Consider the following 18672-nt stretch of genomic DNA (forward strand, 5'->3'; position numbering starts at 1 on the left):
GACACTCTCTTCTACGTTGGGCTCTACCTGGTTAAGACTGTTTGAATCCAAGAAAGGAATGCTCCACCACTGGGCGGCTAGCCACTGGGGGAAAAGGGAATTCTGAAGTTTCCATTGCGTGAGGTACGGCTCTGTTATCTAAGCAGAGAGTTTTGTTTGTTTGTTTGTCTTTGTTTTTAAGACAAAATAGAGCAATCAAAGTATACGTAGATGTCGAACAGCAAAAGAGTGAGGCTGTCATAAACATATTTTTTTCCTCTTTTGGCTCTCCACCATCTGAACTCATTCCCCAAATTGGAAAATCCATTATTATGTGAGTCTTAACAAGAGGGCAAGACCGGTTAGTTCCTGGACACGGGAGCTAAACTCTGCCAGCTAGATGATCCTGCCCTGCTCAGAACGCTGAATGTGAAGCCAGGACACAGAGAATCAGGGTCACTTTAGAGCTCTTTCCCATGGTGGTGATGGCAGCAGTTTGAGTAATGGTCCAGTTTCGAGGGACCATGGCATCCAAATCAAGCTGTTTTTGAGATGCGATTGGGCCATAGTCCCAGACCTCTAGTTTTCTTGGATCCAACCCATTTTCAAGCCCGATTTTCTATAGATCCCATGAGTTCCCTGATAACCTTCCATTAAATTCTTTGCCTAAGTAAGCTGGAGTTGGATGCTGTTGTCTGCAACCGTGAATCTAGCTAGCCCTTCTCACGTGAGCTCTTTCCTTTGCTTCCCCTGGTGTTGGGTAGGGTAGATATTAGGACTAGCTTTAGTTAGCTCTTATATGATCAACCCTGGAAAGAAGCAGCTTTGAGAAGGACTGGACGTAGCACAGGTCATCCACAACAATATCCCCTTTATTGGTATTAATCACAGTTATGAGGTCTTGTCCATCAGAAAGAAGTCTGCATTATGTAGAACGACCTACAAAGACATAAAAATACCCACATGCCAACCACCAAACCAACGAATCTCCACCAGTCGAGCCCCTGCATGTGTCTTCAGTTTTGATCATCAGTGCTCCGGAAGAACGTACATAGATCTAGCGTAGGGTTATAGGGCATTCCCAGAACAGAGTATTCACCCTTGGCAGCAATGAGGCATGTAAACGCAGGGCAGGCACTGGTAACGCAGTGTCTGAATACCTGCCTCCTGGGCTGCCTGCCTTGTCAGCAGAGCCCACTCAAGGTCCCAAAGGCTCCTATAACCAGTGAGGACGGCAGGCCTTAGCTATGTTGCAAGCAGACAAGTTATGTCACCCCTGATGGAGCAGCTGTGTGTATAAGGGAGTAGTCTCGTTCAAGTCATTCTTTAGGGTCATTTTAGAATGATGACTTGACTCAAATTTACTTTAAAAGGGAAATGTAAAAAATACCTCTTCTTTTCCTACCCCTTTTCCTGTCTTATCCTGAGCTCTCTGGCCAAAATCCAGCAAAGCAGCTTAAGAGCTCTGGGTCAGGTTGTAAGTTACCGAATAGTCAACAGAGAAGGACCCAGTGCAGATTCCAAATGTCTTTCGTTCACTTAAATGAGCTTAAGTGGCTCCCTCCGTAAGTGAATGAAGGGGTTGAGTTCTAGCAGTTTGCTGGTGTCCCCAAGTCTCTTAGAAAAATGAAGCCTGTAAGCTTATCAAAACACATGTCTGGGGGACTTGGAAACCACGGCAAACCGGTTTGCTCTTGGAATCCAGAGAGAGCAGAGGTCTCCGATCAAAGCTCTACCCTGTCCTCTTTTCACAGGGCTCACTGTGTGTTCACAGTTGTCCTAATTCCCTTAACTTCAATAGTGTCAATCTTTGCCTTAAAAAAAGAGAAAGAGAGAAAGACTAGCTGATTTTCTTCCCTTTGTCTGTGTCTCGCCCCATGCAGCCCCCCCCACCCCTTGGGGGAGGCAGAAGAAGCCATGTTCCTCCTTGGGCCTTGGGAAGTAGGTTGCTTTGTCCACGATGCTCCTGTTCCAGTCTTGATGGACAGAGGATCAACGGTAAAAGATCGGGAAGGACAGACAAGAGCTGTCCTGGCCATTCTGCTCTGAGTCACTAGGCAAAGATGCTTGGGAGACTTCTCTCTCGGTAGCTTGCTTCTGTAGGTGACCTTGAGGAGTTGCCATTGAGTCCAGTGAGGGAGACCAAAGGTACAAAAGCAGAGACTTCCCTGATCTGTAGGTCCTTGGTTTTCCCACCGAAGAAAGATTCCATGTAGTGGCCAAGCAAAAATCTGTAGTTCCGTGACTACCTGAAATTCCAAATAAAACCACTATCTCCCTTAAAAGAAAACTAAAAATTGTCATAATCAGAGTCAATCAGGGTAATGAGACAAAAAGGAGAGAAAGGAAAAACGTTTTGATGTGAAGAAAGAGGCTGTGGTCCTGAAGAAGCCAATCCCGGCCGTTTCCTCGTGCTGCCTTTCCCGGGGTCCGAGGCACTTCAGCAACTAGCCCAGACCAACATCCAACGACATCATCACCACAAAACCCAGGATGGAGGCCCAGGATGCCAGTTTCCCGTTACCACTAGGAGGGAAGGAAAGGAAGAAAAGGAAGACCTTGATGCACTGTGGGACCGCGTCCAGGCTGAAAGCATCCTCCGCAATGTCCAATTCCAAGAGAAATATGCTACTACTATTAATAATAGTAATAATAATATTGACTTGGGATTAACAGATACACTACTATTTATAAAATAGATAAACAACAAGGACCTACTATATAGCACAGCGAACTACATTCAGTATCTTGTAATAACCTATAGTGGAAAAGAATCTGAAAAAGAATATCTATCTATCCATCTATATATATATATATATATATATATATGTATAACTGAATCACTTTCCTGTACACGTGAAACTAACACAACATTGTAAATTAACCATACTTCAATAAATAATAAGTATCATTTATTGGGGCTTACTATATATGTGCCAGGCAAACTGAGTAACTCATGTAATACCAAAGGATAAACACATGAAATCAGTACTATTATTATCCCCATTTAACTGTGGGGAAACTGAGGCATAGAGAAGTAAGTAACTTACTCAAGGTCACCTATCATGGCTCTGCAACCCATGCTTGAATAATAAAAAGCAGCAATGATTTCCTGAAGATATTATGTAATCTGACCTTGAATACTAGCCTCAAAATCATTCTTCTATAAAAACCAAAACGAAACAAAGAGAGGAATCCTCCATCCCCAACATTTGGCCTATAGCTAGACAATGAGAACCTGAATGAATAGCTGTGGGTCAACATTTAAGAGCTCACTTCTCCCTCATTCCAGCCCCAGAAAAATCTAAAGAGAGAGAGAATATACGAAAATAATAGTCTGTTTCATTGGGGGTGGAGGGCAGGGCATGTATGCCACTGCCTAATATCACCTGGTCTGACTCTCCACCCACCTGCCCGTTATTCCTCTTTTAGTTTCAAAGAACGCAGTTGGGGAGGGGGTGAGGATGATCTTGGGAAGGGGCTGGAAGGGGTGGGAGTAAAGAAAAGAGTAGCAAATAAAGACAGGGCAGATCCAGAGGTGGGGGCCAGCCGGGCTGGGACAGAGACAAGGACAGGTGAGGGAGGGGAAGCTCTCCCACCTGATGTGGGCTTCGGGGATGATGTCATCCATGATCACATAGACCATGGCGCCGGCAGCAAAGGCCAGAGCATAGGGCAGGATGGGCTCCGCCAGCACCACGGCAAAGGCACCAAAGACCCCGGCCAGAGGCTCCACCATGCCGCTGAGCTGCCCGTACCTAAGGAGAGAACAGAGACACGTCCCACCGCGGGGAGGGTCAAGCAGACACAGGCACGCTCAGACTGCTGACTCAGTTCTAGAAAACCATGCATTGTCTTCCACATCGGATCGGCATGGCAGTGCCAAAGCACTTCGCTGTTTTTTGTTTGTTTGTTTTTACACCACCTCTGTCTCCTTTCCCAACTCCCTATTACAGAGTTACAGGAGACACCCCTCCCAGGTTTATTTTAGAGTTTTAAGTTTCCCACATTGTCCTTTTAAAATAATGACATTACTGAGATATAATTCACATACCAAATGGCGCACCCATTTAATGTGTACAGTTCAGTGGCTTTTAGTATATTCACAAGGTTGCAACCATTTCACCACCATCTAATTCCAGAACATTTTCATTATCCCGAGAAAGAAACCCCACACCCACTAGCAGCCACTCCCCATTCCTCCCTCCCACCAGCCCCTGGCAACCACTAATCTGCTTTTTGTCTCCAGGGACTTGCCTATTCTGGACATTTCCTATAAACGGAGTCATACAATAGGTGATCCTTTTTACTGGCTTCTTTCACTTAGCATCCTGTTTTCTAGGTGCGTCCACGTTGTAAAAAGTATCAGGACTTCATTCCTTTGATGACTGCATAATATCCCACTGTGTGGATACACCACATGTTATATACCCATTCACTGGCTGACGGCTACATGGTCTTCTGAAGGATAGGACACTTGACGAGGAGTGGTATGGACATTTCCCAAGGACGGCTGTGCCTGGTATCTTTGGGGGTTCCGGCCACAACGGCACCCCTTCTGAAGGAGCTGTACCCACCTACCTCTGCCGACAAGGTGGACCTACCTGGCCGTGTATATAGTGAGGGCCTGTCCCCACTACCCTCCATCTTGGATTAAGGTGAGATTTCTCCTTTCAAAAACTCCCTTTATTTGAGCTAGTGAGAGTGGGTTTCTATAGGATGAAATCACATGAGCCCTGATTAAAACAGCAGCCCACGTGAGCCCTGAGAATTCAGTGCCAGGAGGTAAGCCAGTACCTGAACCCCACGGCTAAGCCCTACCGCCAAGAGACTCCTGTACAGGCTGAACACCAATACACAAGGTGTTGGGACATCTTTCCCACTGTTCCTTGCCGTGGGCACTTGGCAAGATATTACTGGCTCCGAGCCTCAGTCCGTTCATCTGTAAAATGGGGGTGAGAGACAACTTCCCCTCCATTCCTCCCCAGATGACAGGATAGGACTGTGGACTCCCACCTCCCCCCGCTTCTTCCCGGCCAGGAGCAGACGGTGGGCACAGGTGAGACACTGTTTGGACCGTAGCATCCTCCAAGGGGCCACCGCTTCCTGGCTCCGTGCTCGCACGCATGGGCCTGCAGGCTCTGCAGCTCTTGAGTGTGTCCAGTTAAACAAACACTTTAATCTCAGGGTCTGGACACTGACCACAGATACCCCCCTTCCCTCCCCTCCTCGCCCCTGGACTCTCTCCTGTATGAGATGGCAGTCACGGCTTCCGGGCTCACGGAACTCACATTTGAAAAAAATTTCTAGGGCCATCTTGCTCTGCCCTTCCCCGGAAACCTCTATTCCGTAGTCTCCAGCAACGGAGAAAGAGATGATACAGGATGGAATTAAAATGATTTAAGTATATGCAAGAACTTGTAAGTCACAAGGCCCTATAAAATGGAAGGCGTTTCCTAATTGTTGTTATGAGCGGTCCTTGCGTGCTCTCAGCGTACATTCTAGAGCGGCGGCTCCTTCCATAAAGAGGGGTTCTGAGGCTCAGAGTCCTGAGCTGAGGGGCAGAAGAGACTGCAGCCTCGGCCTCACCACCTGATGAGCTGGCTGGCTGACACTCCGGGCCACGATCCCCTCCTCTGAAACCTGGGGCCTTACCTGACAGGTCACTGAAAAGGTAAAATTAGGGAACAGTCTGGAAAGCCCTTTGGGGGCTATGAAAACACGAAGCGTGAGTACCACAGGCATCACCTTCCCAGATGCTGTTGACATAATCCTGGTCTTCGCTGAGACAAGGGTCACGACGGGAGCTAACGGGATGACTCTTGAGGACAGGCTGTGGTGAGTGCGCCTCCTTAGGGCATGGGACAGGGAGAGTGGACACAAGGTCTGCCTTGGTTCTCCCCACCCGAGAGAGAGAAAACCCCACACAGAGTGGGCGCGTCTATCCCTGGAGGGGTTTTGGACACAGGAAACACGGCCATTGGGGGCTGACGGTCAAGAGATGAGTTTCTGGAGGTTTCTCCCAGCTTTGGGGGTGCAGCATTCAACCAGGTTGTTGGTGTTTCCAGAAGCTCCGGATTCACTTCCGGGCCAGAAGAGGCTGCTCTTGCCCGCAGGAGAACTGCTCTGAGCTCCACATCGGACCCGACCCTGGCCTCCGACAGTGGGCGTCTGGAGCACTTACCAGAAGGCTCTCCAGGTGGAGAATCCAGCCCCTCGCAGCGGGAGGCTGACCGCGAGGCCCTCCGGGAAATTCTGGATCCCAATTCCAATGGCTAAATTCCTGAAAGACCAAGAAGGCACGTGAAGGCGGATGTCCAGAACGGAGCACCCACACAGACGGGGGCCCTGGCCTCTGCCCAATGCCCTCCTATGGTATTAGAGGCCCCAGTGGATCCCTGTGACAGGCGAGGGAAGGGGAGAGCTTAGGGGATGCGTGCAGGTGGAGAACACGAGGAGGAGGGGGACACGGGTCCTCCCCGCTTCACGCTGTCCTTGGTCCCTGGAGACGTTCCATGTTTATGGACCTTACAGCACGGCGGGGAGCACACTGGTTGGGTGTTAGGAGAACCCGAGTTCTGCCACTTAGCTGCACGACTCTGCACAAATCGTTGAACTTCTACACCTCGGATCTTTGTATGTAACGTGCAAGGGGTCACGTGGGGATACCAACTTCAGCCATGAAGGACTGCTGTCACCCAATGACCTGATTTCATGCCTATAAAGTCCCGAGCACATATGAGGTGTTCAGCACTTTGGGGGTTCCATTCCCTTACGGCATAGAGATGGAGAGATCACATTTTGTCCCGAAGCAACTTCAGAAACGGGACAAGGAAGAACGGATGCAGACTCCGATGGGGACCCAGATCTGGGTCTGGGCTGGGCTTCCCCACGGGCGCTCTGCATGCTGCTCTGGCACTGGCACTGCACTTCTTGGGGCCCCTGGGGAGCTCACGGTGACCCTCTGCCCTCCTGCCTCTGCAGGACACATAGGGGCTGGGCTCTGCGAATTGGTCACTTGGTTGGAGCCAAGCCTTGAGAGCCTGCTTTGCACACAAACCAGGTATTGGAGTAGCAGGGAAGGAGAAACAGAAAGAGGCGGGGACAAAAGCGATACGTGACCCCCCAGGGAGGTCCCCAGGCACGCACATAAATTAAGAACCCTCATTCCCCATGCAGCAAACTACCATGACTAAACTGCATGTCCATTGGCAGAGGAAGGAAAGGCAAGATGGGAAGGAAACAGGGTCAGTCTGAAGGCAACAGGAAGGCAGTTTTAGGGTATCTCCCCAGACGAGATTCTACCTTGGCTGGACAGGTCCACGAGGACTCACCTGGTCACTAAGGATCTCAAGGGCATGAGATGTGGGTGCCGCTTGGCAAGCAATGCTGGGATGTGGCCTGAGGGAGTTGTGGATGGATTGGATAGAAAAGGGAAACTCCACTGTCACTTGGCTTTCGGTCAATTTGCTCACGTCCGTCTACCTTGCTGCCAACAGGAATCCACCCATGAGCTCTGGACAGCGGCCAGGGATTGCTGTCGACCAGCAGCCGGCTCTACCCTGTCCTCCTTGCCCACTCACCCACCCCAAGATCCTGGGACAGGGACACACTTCCATTAGGCCACAGCCTCCTGTTCTACCTCCAGCAGAGAATACCTACGATAATCCCCAGTGTTTAATATTTCATCTCCTTTTTGTTTGAGGGCCTGAAACTCAGCCTGTGTTTTCTTTTATTCCCCCAACTCACGCATGCATCCTTCATACGGGACTCATAGCTCCAGACATCTTGGGAGGAGGGAGCCTCCACCCGGGAGCTGCCAGGTCAAGGAGACTCTTAGGAAGATCCTGACCCTTCCAGAATCTTGGACTTACATTTATCTTGCATGGGCTTCATTTAATCAACTCTCATCCTGTCCCTTCTGGACAACTTCATGATGTTTCCCCTCAACATCCACCCACCAGCGCATCAAAGTGACGATGAGCCTCTGAAAAATTATTCTTAGTCTTTTGATAAAGGAACTGTTCTGGTGGCTTAGGGCTGACAGGGTCATTGAGCGTGTCCCCCCAAAGCCAGGCAAAACTCTTCATAAGATGAAGTGGGCAGACAGGAAGACACCCCGCCTGGCATGTCCACAAAGGGCCCCTGGCAGTACCGCTCAGTGGGCGCTGACCTCCCCTGCAAGGTTACTGGCATCCTTGCCTACGTTACCTAAGGCAGCTCTCTCCTTTTACTTCTTAGAGAGGGAGGGGTTCAGACATGCTCTGACCTCATCCCAGGAGCCAGAGGACAGCAAACAGGGCCAGTAAGTAAATATTTTAGGCTTTGAGGGCCATCGGGTCTCTGTTGCAACTATTCAACTCTGTCACTGCAGTGGGAGAGCAGCCAATATGTAAAGAAAAGTGCATGGCTGAGTTCCAATAAAACTTTATTTATAAAAGCAGCTCGGGGGCCGGATTAGGCCCACGGGCTGCAGAGTTGGCAGACTCCTGCCCTAATGCCTGAGGGGTACAGAAAGATCCGACAAGACGGAACCACAACCCTAGGCCATGAGCCCCCCGCACCGCCCCGAGGTCCTCGCCGCCCGGCACACAGTAGTTAAAGTTTGGGCTCTGCAGTTCGTCTTCTTGCGTTCGACTCCTGGGCCCACGATATGTTGGCTGTGCTACCTTCCATTCCCCCTGCCGTGAAATTCAAAGAACAATACAACCCCCGGCAACCCAGGGTTGCCAGGATGATGACCTTGGACGGGCCCTCTAAAGCCCTCGGCACACAGGAGCTGGCGTGTCCTGAGGGCCTAATCAAAGTCTATTGTGGGGTGGAGGTGAGCGTTATCACTAAGGTCCCGGTGTGAGCTGATGACAGGAGGGGTGACAGAGAATGGGACTGACTGTAGGACAGTCAGGGTCAACAAGAGGACTGACTCAGCTTCAGGAAGCAGAGCTGGGCCAGGGTGGGGCTGAACCCTTTCCAGCTGGGAGGTCTTCCCAAGAACTCACAGGTCCCATTGCCGAGACAGGCTCAGAGTACTTGCCGCCCTGGGTCAAGACTCATGCCCTTGCCAAGTCCTGCGTCAGACAGATCTGACTTTGGCCCACCTGTGCTTACATCCCCACCAGCACTCGTTCATTTGTTCTTGTTGACACTTCTGTGAGACATTTACACCCCTGTAAGGTCGGACAGGCCAAGCGTACCTCCTTGGAGAGCCGCTGTGAACATGGAGGTCTTTCTGATACCGTGCGCCTGCCTGCTGGTCAGTCTGTTTGCGGGGCACAGAAACTCCCAGGAGCCCCGGACTCATGATTCCCCTGGGTGGGCATCCTTCCCCTGGTCACCTCCAGGGTCCATCCCCGCTGAGACCCAGGAAGTGCCCAGAGATGGATCCTCCCCTTGACACAGAAGGGACATGAGCTGCTGGGAGGGCTTACGGGGCACTTTGATGAGCTTGGACTTGACTGTCCTGCTGCCTTTCTGAGTATGGACATCCGCAGTGGATGACGAGCCTAGAGGGTCGCCTCTGGGTGACCCTTGAGATTTTGTCCGAGGCAGAAGTACCTCTGCCAGGTGAGGGCTGGGAGTGAACCTTGGCCCACACCTTCTCCACAGCAGCCCAGATCTGCCCCAATTTCACAGGAGACAACGAGAGTAGGAGAAATTAGACAGGGTCCAGAGAGAAATCTGGCTTGTGATTTTTAGGCAAAAGCTGCTGTTCTGCTCCTTTGCTTTCTAAACAGTCATGTGTGCAAGGCGGTGAGCCCTGCTGGCCAGCTAGGATTCCCCCGTTTCTGAGTCCCTAGCCATCACTCCCCAGCCAGTCTAAAGGGCAGGGTAAAAGGGTCAAGAGTGTCCTTTCTTGCCTCAAAAGGCCCGAGGACAAACACCTCTGTTGTCAGGGGCGGGAGGATGAGAGCCGGCCTCGGGGGGTGGGGCTAGGGGCTGGTTTGGGGATCAGAGTCAAGGGTCTCGCCTCTTCTCACCTCCTGGGTCCCGGGTCTAGGAATCCAAACCCAGCTTTGGGTCACTTTGTCCAGCCTTGCTCAAGTTACAGGACCCTGACAAGCATGCTCCCACCAGCCCTGGGCAGGAATACAGCCTCTTCTAGAGGCTTCTGCTGTCAATTTCATAGCCCAAGCTGACCCTGAGCTCCTATTCCAGGAGTGGGGAGCATTTGAAATATATTTCTGGTGATGGAGTGAACCTTAAGGGCAAATCCTTGCCAATAGTTCATTAGCCCCTGCCCTGCCTTCTTGGACCGACCCTCACAGCGGGGTCTTTTTCCTCCAAACCTTCTCACTATCCCCTCACTGCCCCCCAGATGGTTGAGTGAATACAACCAGCTCCTTGACCTTTTGCAAAGGTCCAAGGTTTCTTTCAACGAGGAAGGTCAAGGTGTCTGTCCAGGCCTTACATCCCTCGTCTGACAGCACTTTGCAGCTGGCTCGCTGTGCAAGGCCACCGCCTGTCCCCTGTGCCCACAGGCAGGCGCACGACTCACCCCAGACCTAACCGGGGAGGGAGCTGCCGCCCCATGTCGCCAGTGAGTCGGAGGTGGGGTCCCCCGTTCAAAGTCCTTGCCATGACTTGGGAGTGACTGCAGCCATCCGCTGGGCGGGCTCTGGAACCTCCTTGCATCCCGCCCGGGAGCCGCCATCCTGATAAGCAGCACAGAAACCCCATTCTTCTACGCCTGGTGAGCCGCGTTCCCTGGGCCCTGCCCCGGCTCTGGCACGGGGCTGCCAGCCCAGCCAGGCACCACACCCTCGGGATCCTGCCAGCCTTTCTCAGCAGGGCGCCGCCTCGCTGGGCGACCGTGGAACCTCTCCTGAGCGCACCTGGGCTCCTGCAGCCCAGAGCAAGGGCTGGACGGCAGCTTCTCTGCCCTTTCCGCCTTCGTATACGTCCCTTCTTAACGTGGCTGTCCTCTGCACACACACACCGGTGCATCATGTTCCCTTGGCCTCTGTGTGCTGTGCGGCTGTAGGGGTGACCCCATGGAAGGGCTCAGTCCCCTCCACACCCTCTATTCTGCTCTTCCACTTGCATCAGCCCAGGAAATCGAATGAAACCCCCTGGGTATTCTGATAAGCTGTGGCGTCAGGCAGCGGGTCTGCAGGTTTCAGGAACGTGATGGCCACATCGAGGACCACTGGCCTAAGAAGCTATCAAAGGGGATGAGGATGAGGATGGCGGCCACGCCCACCTCCAACTCAGGAGCCCCCCCCCCCCCCCGCCCTGCTACCTGACACCCAACAAAGGAGCATGCCAGGGCCGGCCCCTGCTGGGAGCCGAGGACACCAGCGGCCACCTGTGACTGAGTCAGGCGGCCTGCAGACTAGGTCGGGGCGCTGGAGGGGATCCTGGGAAACCGCAGGAGCATCAAAGTGGAGGGCCACTGGGGACACAGGACGTATCAACAAAAGTGATAGGGGATAATGGCCACCGTGTGTCCAGGTGTGAAGCAGCAGCAGTGAAGCCGGGGCTCAGGGGGGCAGGGCTGGTCCCTCGGAAGCCCGAGCTCAGAGCTGACTTAGGAGCAGTGGGGGCCGTGACTGGCTGGCAGGGGGGGGGGGGCGTGCAGCCTCCACAGGTGCTCCAGGCGCGCTCACTCCCTCCTGCAGCCCCACTGTGCTCCCCCCGTGGCCTCCACACCTACGGACACCCTGCCCCTGCCGGCCTCCCCAGGGCATGGGGCTTGCTGGGCTCTCCCCTCCATCATGTACACTTGGGAAGGGAAAGCCCGAATGAGAGGCTTCTTTTCCAGGATGGGCTATGAAGATTCCGAGCAGGATTCAAAAGCAACAGGAACAAAGACGCAGACGTAGAGAATGGACTTGAGGACACGGGGAGGGGGAAGGGGAAGCTGGGGCGAAGTGAGAGAGGGGCATGGACTTACATACACTACCAAATGTAAAATCGATAGCTAGTGGGAAGCAGCCGCATAGCACAGGGAGATCAGCTCAGTGCTTTGTGACCACCTAAAGGGGTGGGAGAGGGAGGGTGGGAGGGAGACACAAGAGGGAGGGGATATGGGGATATGTGTACACGTATAGCTGATTCACTTTGTTATACAGCAGAAACAAACACACCATTGTAAAGCAATTATACTCCAATAAAGATGTCAAAAAAAAAAAAAAAAAAAAAGAGCGCAACAGGAAAAGCCCAAACCCTGGCCCTTCGGAAGACTCGAGGCCCCTGCCTTCTTTCTGTGTGTTGTTCTTCCGGGCAGGGGCACAAAGGCACCATGACCAGTCTGGACCTCAGCAAGTCAGCGGCAGGGAGAGGGAAGTGGGAATGAAGGGTTCTTTAAGAAAGAAACCACAGGCTGTCCCTGACAGGGTCCCTGCCCTTTGGTGACAAGTCAAGCTCCATGGTGACCTGTTCCCCGGGACTTAAGGGAGCAACAAGGGAGGGAATCCTGCGAGGAGGGCCGGGAAAGGCCGGGAAAGGCTTGTCTATGGGAGAACGGGGCCGGGGCCGGGGGGGAGAGGGGGGAGAGCAAGTGGAGGGAAAAGAGGGGAAGGAGGAGGGAGGGTTAAGGGCAGGGTGTCATGGGGCAGTGGTGGGGGGTGATGGCTCCTGGGGGCTGGGCTGCACGTGCAGGGGCTCCGGGTAGGTGAGCCCAGGGTCTGTCCAGAAGGGTTACCTCTGCAGGGGAGCTGGATTTGGCTTGGACTGTTCACACTTCTCTTTTCCTCTCCCTTAAGAACCTGAATTTTCTAGGAGGGGCAGACCCAGTCCAGCTGTTTCTAAAGTTCATTTCCTAGGAGATTTTTTTTTTTTTTTTTTTTTTTTTAACATGCCAAGATGGAAGAGAGAATGGCGGGAAGGAAGAAGACAAAACCTCTCTCCTCCCCTGACCTGGGGGAGGACGTGAGCAGCCACGGCTTCCCTAACCTCAGAGCTCCCCGTCTGCAGCGTAAGCAAACGCGTAGAAGTCACAACTCCCCGACTGCAGTCTGAGTTTTGTGATGGTAACTGGGGTGCCCAACTGCCCCGGTTTCCTGGGACACTGGACGTTCGGTGCTGAAACGGGGGCTGTCCGGGGCCAACTGGGATGAGGTTGGTCATCCTTGGAAGCACCCAGAAGCCTGGTGAGTGGCAGAGGCAAACTTGGGTGAGAATTTTAATTTGCCGCAGAGGATGTGCACACAATCTTGGAAGCTGAGATGTTGTTTTGTTGTTGTTGCTGTCGTTTTTCACTATCCAACGCTGCTGATGGTCTAACGCAAGTTCCAACCGCTCCTGGACCCGTCAGATACATCTCCCTCCAGCCCTCACCAGCCCCAGGAGCGTCAGGTCGGTCCACAATGAGTGTGGCCCTCTGTCTCCAGCCCAGCCCCGAGCTGGCCGGGCACGGCAGGGGCAGGAGAGGTGGCCTCCTTGCAGTGACAAGCAGCAGGCACTTTGCTCTCCGTCTGGGGTAGAGACACAAGGGGACTGGTCAGCCTGCTTGGGGCTAGAAGGCAGCTGGAAACCCCGGGGCTGGGGGGACCTGGAGGGAGCAGGGAAGGCACGGGGCTCACCCCCAGGTACTGACTCTCTGCAGACAGAGTGGGCTGGGCCCATGGGGGCTGCCAAGGAGGCGCAGGCGGGGCAGTGGGTGCCCACGCCCCAGTCTGGATGCAAGGGCGGAAGCCAGAGCCCCAGGGTGCCCCTCCACTGCCTCTCGTATTCCTTGCTCTCCCAGCCCGCGGGGGCAGATGGCCAGGGCCTCTGAGGTGCAATGCTGGTCCTCCAGGCTGCCAGCTTGGGCGGGGTGGTGCTACCCACCCTCACCTTCAGATACCAGTCATCCCAAGAGGTGGGCGACAGGAAGGAAGGCCGTCCCAGTGGGCAGGTGCTTCTGCTTCTTCTTAGAGGCCTGACCCCCTTTCCCTCCAGGGGCTGCCTTCCCAGCTCCAGCTCCACCTCAGAGTTGAAAGTCACCCAGGCTGCGGGGCCTTCCGAGTCCCCTTGTTCAACACCTTCTTTGTTAGTAGAAAACAAAAGCACAGAGAAGGTCAAGGTCTTTGCAGGCAGTGTGACTTGCCTGCATCCCCAGGTGCACCGCTGTGACCTGCTGCGTCGTGTCGGCTTTTACTTTGTAAATCGGGCATAAACTGCCCCATTTTCAGGGCTCTTCTGAGGATGGGGGATAGTCTCTGTGAAGTGCCGGGCACAGCTCACAGCCCAGAGTGGACGCTCCTTAAATGGCAGCTTGCGTGAAAACTGCCCGAGGCTCCTGAATGAGCCAGACACTCAGGCCCCTCGGTCCCCGCAGCCTGGTGGCCTTTCCGACCTCACACGAATTTCACCTCCAGCTCATGCTCCTAACCCTTCCAGATTCTGTGACCTCCGGGTCCGAACCAAGGCTGGCAATAGCAGCTGGCGGCCAGTGGGGACCCTCTTCTCAGGAGTGACCCCAGAATCCAGCACTGAGCCCCAGCCATGTGTGAGAGCTCACGCGGCACACGAAGATGTTGGGAAGGGCCCCCATCTTCAAGGGGTTTACAACCTAATAGCGGGTGAAGAAACCCGCCTACAAATGCCTACAGGACAGCACAGAGCTTGCCAAAGGCCATAAGAGAAGCACAGAGCCTACAGGGAGGAAGGTGATCCGGGAATCCTTCCTGGAGAAGGTGGCACTCAAGATGGACTTTGAAGGGTGGGGAGCCTTTCGATAGCTAGAGAGAGATGGGGAGATGCTTCTGCTACAGGAAGAAGCGACGATGGAAGCATCAGTGTGAGATGCTAGGGCAGGGCAGTCCAGGCCTGCCCTTCTCTCCCCTTCCCCCATTTAAAGCCAACGCACAAACAAGAGCAGAAAATGCTTTGGAGTCAAAGCCCGTCTCTCCTTGGCATCATCTTCTAAGAATCTTTCCCGTGCACAGCTGAGTCTGCCGGCTTTTCAGGACAAGTGCTAAATGCCCCAGCTCCACCCCAGGGCTCTTCGCAAGGCCAAGTATGAGGTTGCATCCCAGGAGTCTACACCCATCTTTGGAGACCGACCCCTGTGCTGAATGAGACCCTTGAAGGGGGTTCCCTTGAAATCCATGCCTTAGCCGTCTCCACTCAAGCCTTTCACTTAAGAATGTCTCCAGGGGACTTCCCTGGCGGCCCAGCGGTTAAGACCCCGCGCTTCCACTGCAGGGGGCGTGGGTGCGATCCCTGGTCGGGGAACTAAGATGCCACACAGCCAAAAAAAAAAAAAAAAAGGAATGAATGTATGTCTCGGGCCTTGAGCTTGGGGAAAGCTTTCAGCAAGGGTCGGCAGCAGCACAAAGCCTGTGCCGGGAGCAGCACAGATCCCATTGCAACAACCTGCGGCGGAAACCAGCTTCTCTTTTGTTACCACGCCCGTCAGAGGGAGACTAAGGTCCTCCGGCTGCAATAAGAGTGATGATAATCATCTCTGCCGTTTATGGAGTGTTACTAAGTTTCAGGCGTGGTTGGAAGCATTTTACATGTAGCAACACACCTCGCCCTCGCAACCAACTCCTAAGTGTTTCCTACCATCATTATCCCCATTTTACAGATGGGGAAAGTGATGCACAAGGTTCAGTGACTTTTCTCCAGGGCTACCCAGCTGGGAAGTGACAGAGGGTACTCTTAACCACTATTCTGTAAGCCTCGGGTCCTCTGGGCCTCACACGGACCCATCAAAGCATCGTGGACACAGACGGTTACCTGGGCTCAAAGCCCCAGCAGAGAAGCAGGTGCTGCCTCATGCCTGCTGGACCAGTGAGCTGAGGCTCTGGCCCGCTCTGGTAGACAGAAGAGAAGGCCAGGTGGGGCAGACGTTAACAAGTGGCCTCCAGGGTTAACAGGGTCAGAACATCCTATCTACAGCAGGCTTCTTGACCTTGCCACTCTTGACATTTTGGACCAGTTCATTCTCTGTTGTGAGGGCCCGTCTTGTGCATTGTAGGATGTCTAGCAGCACCCCTGGCCTCTACTCGCTAGATGCCAGTAGCACCCCGCTAGTGGGGACAACCAAAAACACCTCCAGACATTGCAAAATGTCCCCTGGTTAAGAACAACTGACCCAGAGTACGCAAGAGTTTAGGTGAACTTGCTTCTGCAGCAAATATCTGAACACTGGAAACTGCTCAGACTGCGCAAGAAGAACCTCTGATCTTGTCCATCTTATTTGAGAATTTCTAGGCTCAGTGGAGTCGAGTCTTCTAGGGAGCTTAGCTCAAGCAAGACAGATTCCTGGGGTTCAAGGTAGAAACAACACCTGAGAACCACCAGGCCTCTGCTCCCTTGTTCCAAAGGCAGTAGCTTCCGAAACTCAAGGTTGCACAATTCTGGGGGCACACTGTGTGCTCGGTGAATGGCACCCCCTGGAGTTGTGCAGTGGGACATTCCTGCTGGAACCCCAAGCACAGATTATGCTCAGTGTAGGGGTTAGTTCTGGGGTTGGAGGTGAGGAGTCCTGGGGAGGTGGTAGAGAGAGTCCTGGTTTTCTCTGAAAATTGGCAAGTGAGCGTCCCTGCAACCCGCAGCTTGGCTCTCCAGGCTATGTCCTCTGGCCGGCTGAGTATGCAAGGAGCTTGGCATATTCCTGACAAGACCTGCTTCACCTCGGCTTTCAGATCCTCCCATGAGCCATGAGCGTGTGTGTTCTTGCGTGGCAGGCCCTTACATACTGTTTTGATTGTTATCACCCTGCCATGAAAGGCCTGATTGTTCAGGCTCTGCGGTGACATCACCGGCTTCCCACTCGAGCGGCTTGTTGAGGTGTCTGATGAGCCTGCAGGTGGGCTGGGTGCTCCCCGCAGGGCTGCCCGGCCCTACCTGCTCAGTGGAGCTGGCTTAGCACGCAAGGGATCTTCCCCCACCCCTTCTTTCTGTTCTGGGAGGCTTACTGCCACGGGCTGGAAAGATATGACCCATGGGTTCCCTACAAGTCCGCCGCCCTCCCCAAAGTGGGCGGGGAGCAGCCCCAGGAAGTCAAGCCACAAGGCAGGGTGGTGTCTGCAGGTGATTCAGGCCACCTCTGTGCACTTCTCCTTGTCAGAAAGCAGAGAAGCCTACACACAGCTAGGGGATCTCTAGGTCCCCGAGGGATGCCCTGGGGACCTTTACTTGCTAAGTATCCCAGCAAGTCAGTCAAGCCTATGCACAGGCCAGGTACGAGGCTGCCTTACGTGATGTGAAAAGCACCCAGGGGTACATACCCGAGAGCAATACGCTTATATATTCACTCAAAGACATGTACTAGGAGGTTCACAGTAGCCCTATCCATAATGGCCCCAAACTGGACATGAAGCAAATGCCTGTCCAAGACAGAATCAATCGATCAATCAATTGTGTTCCGTTCCCACAATGGAATACGGTGTACAGCAGTGAGAATAAATAATCTCCGGTGCCATGCTACAGGGTGAAGCATCTTAGAGACAGAATTTTGACTGAAAGAAGCTAGACGCAAAACAGTAAAATGCTCTGTGATTCTACTTACAGAAAGTCTCTAAACAGGCAAAACTAAGCTGTGCTTTCTCATCCGTGAATTGATATAAGGTGCTGGTGGCCGAGAGCAACAATTTTTTTGGTTAATTCTCCCTAATATACTTGGAATTTTATTTTATTATTATTATTTTTAAGCCATCTGCTCCAGGAGAGAACCAAGAAAAGTCCATTTGTATACAAATCACTAACCCTGCTAGAAAATAAACCCAGCGTGGTATACTTATCAGAAATAATTAAACTTTAACTTCTTTTATAGTAAGGTCAAGAAATATCACTCTTGGGACTTCCCTGGTGGCACAGTGGTTAGGAATCCACCCACCAATGCAGGGGACACAGGTCTGAGCCCTGGCCCGGGAAGATCCTACATGCTGCGGAGCAACTAAGCCCGTGTGCCACAACTACTGAGCCCATGTGCCACAACTACTGAAGCCCGCGCGCCTAGAGCCCGTGCTCCGCAACAAGAGAAGCCACCGCAACGAGAAGCCCACGCACTGCAACGAAGACCCAACGCGGCCAAACAAAAGTAATAAATAAATGAATAAATTTTTTTTTTAATCTATTAAAAAAAAAGAAACATCACTCTTATTTTAAACACAATGCATTTGAGCAAAATATAGGGACTCTAGAATAAAGGCAGGAATTCAAGTCCTGGGTGGGGGTCAGACTTTTGGGAAGAGCATAACCTCCTTTTAATAAAGATGTTTCATTGAAGCTGAATGTACGTGCAGAGAAGAGCACATATTATAAGTGGCCGGCTTGATGTCTTTTCAGAAACTTGCTGAGTTTCATGAAACCCACACCCAGATCAAGAAACGGGACAGTACCGGCACCCAAGAGCCCCTCAGCCCTGGGCTTCCTGCTCCTCGCTGCCCTGGCCCCAAGAGGGGTCATGATCCTCACCTCTAACCCGCGAAGCTCAGGGGTGCCTGCTTTTGAACTTCACATCAACAGTTTAGGCGGCCGTGTAAGACCCCAGTCGAGGGTTATCTGGGGGTTTGGATGCAAGGGCTTTGCATTCTCATCTCCCGTGAACTTGGCATGTCGGTAGTCTCCTTAGGCTGTAGGCTTGGACCTCTGTACAGGTGCACCTCGTTTCCTGGTGCTTCGCAGATATTGCGTTTTTTGGTTTTTTTTTTAACAGATTAAAGGTTTGTGGTGACCCTGCACTGAGCAAGTCTATCGGCGTAGTTTTCCCAACAGCATTTGCTCACTTTGTGTCTTTGTGTCTCATTTTGGCAATTC

At 52.7% G+C, this 18672-nt stretch overlaps 1 protein-coding gene across 6 annotated transcripts in view; it reads right to left on the minus strand.

The window, feature by feature from the left end:
* Positions 1 to 833: 833 nt before the first annotated feature.
* The window catches only part of SLC39A11 (solute carrier family 39 member 11), a 422853-nt gene continuing 405014 nt past the window's right edge, over positions 834 to 18672 (minus strand). For all 6 annotated transcript variants that reach the window (XM_068531048.1, XM_068531047.1, XM_068531049.1 and 3 more), the window contains 3 exons: positions 6164 to 6262; positions 3579 to 3737; positions 834 to 2505 (listed from right to left, as the gene is read on the minus strand). In XM_068531048.1, the coding sequence (XP_068387149.1) occupies positions 2427 to 2505; positions 3579 to 3737; positions 6164 to 6262 (337 nt within the window). In that variant the 3' untranslated portion in view covers positions 834 to 2426. The remainder of the gene's footprint in view (positions 2506 to 3578; positions 3738 to 6163; positions 6263 to 18672) is intronic.

This window comes from Eschrichtius robustus, chromosome 20 (assembly GCF_028021215.1).
Source record: "Eschrichtius robustus isolate mEscRob2 chromosome 20, mEscRob2.pri, whole genome shotgun sequence".
NCBI lineage: Eukaryota > Metazoa > Chordata > Mammalia > Artiodactyla > Eschrichtiidae > Eschrichtius > Eschrichtius robustus.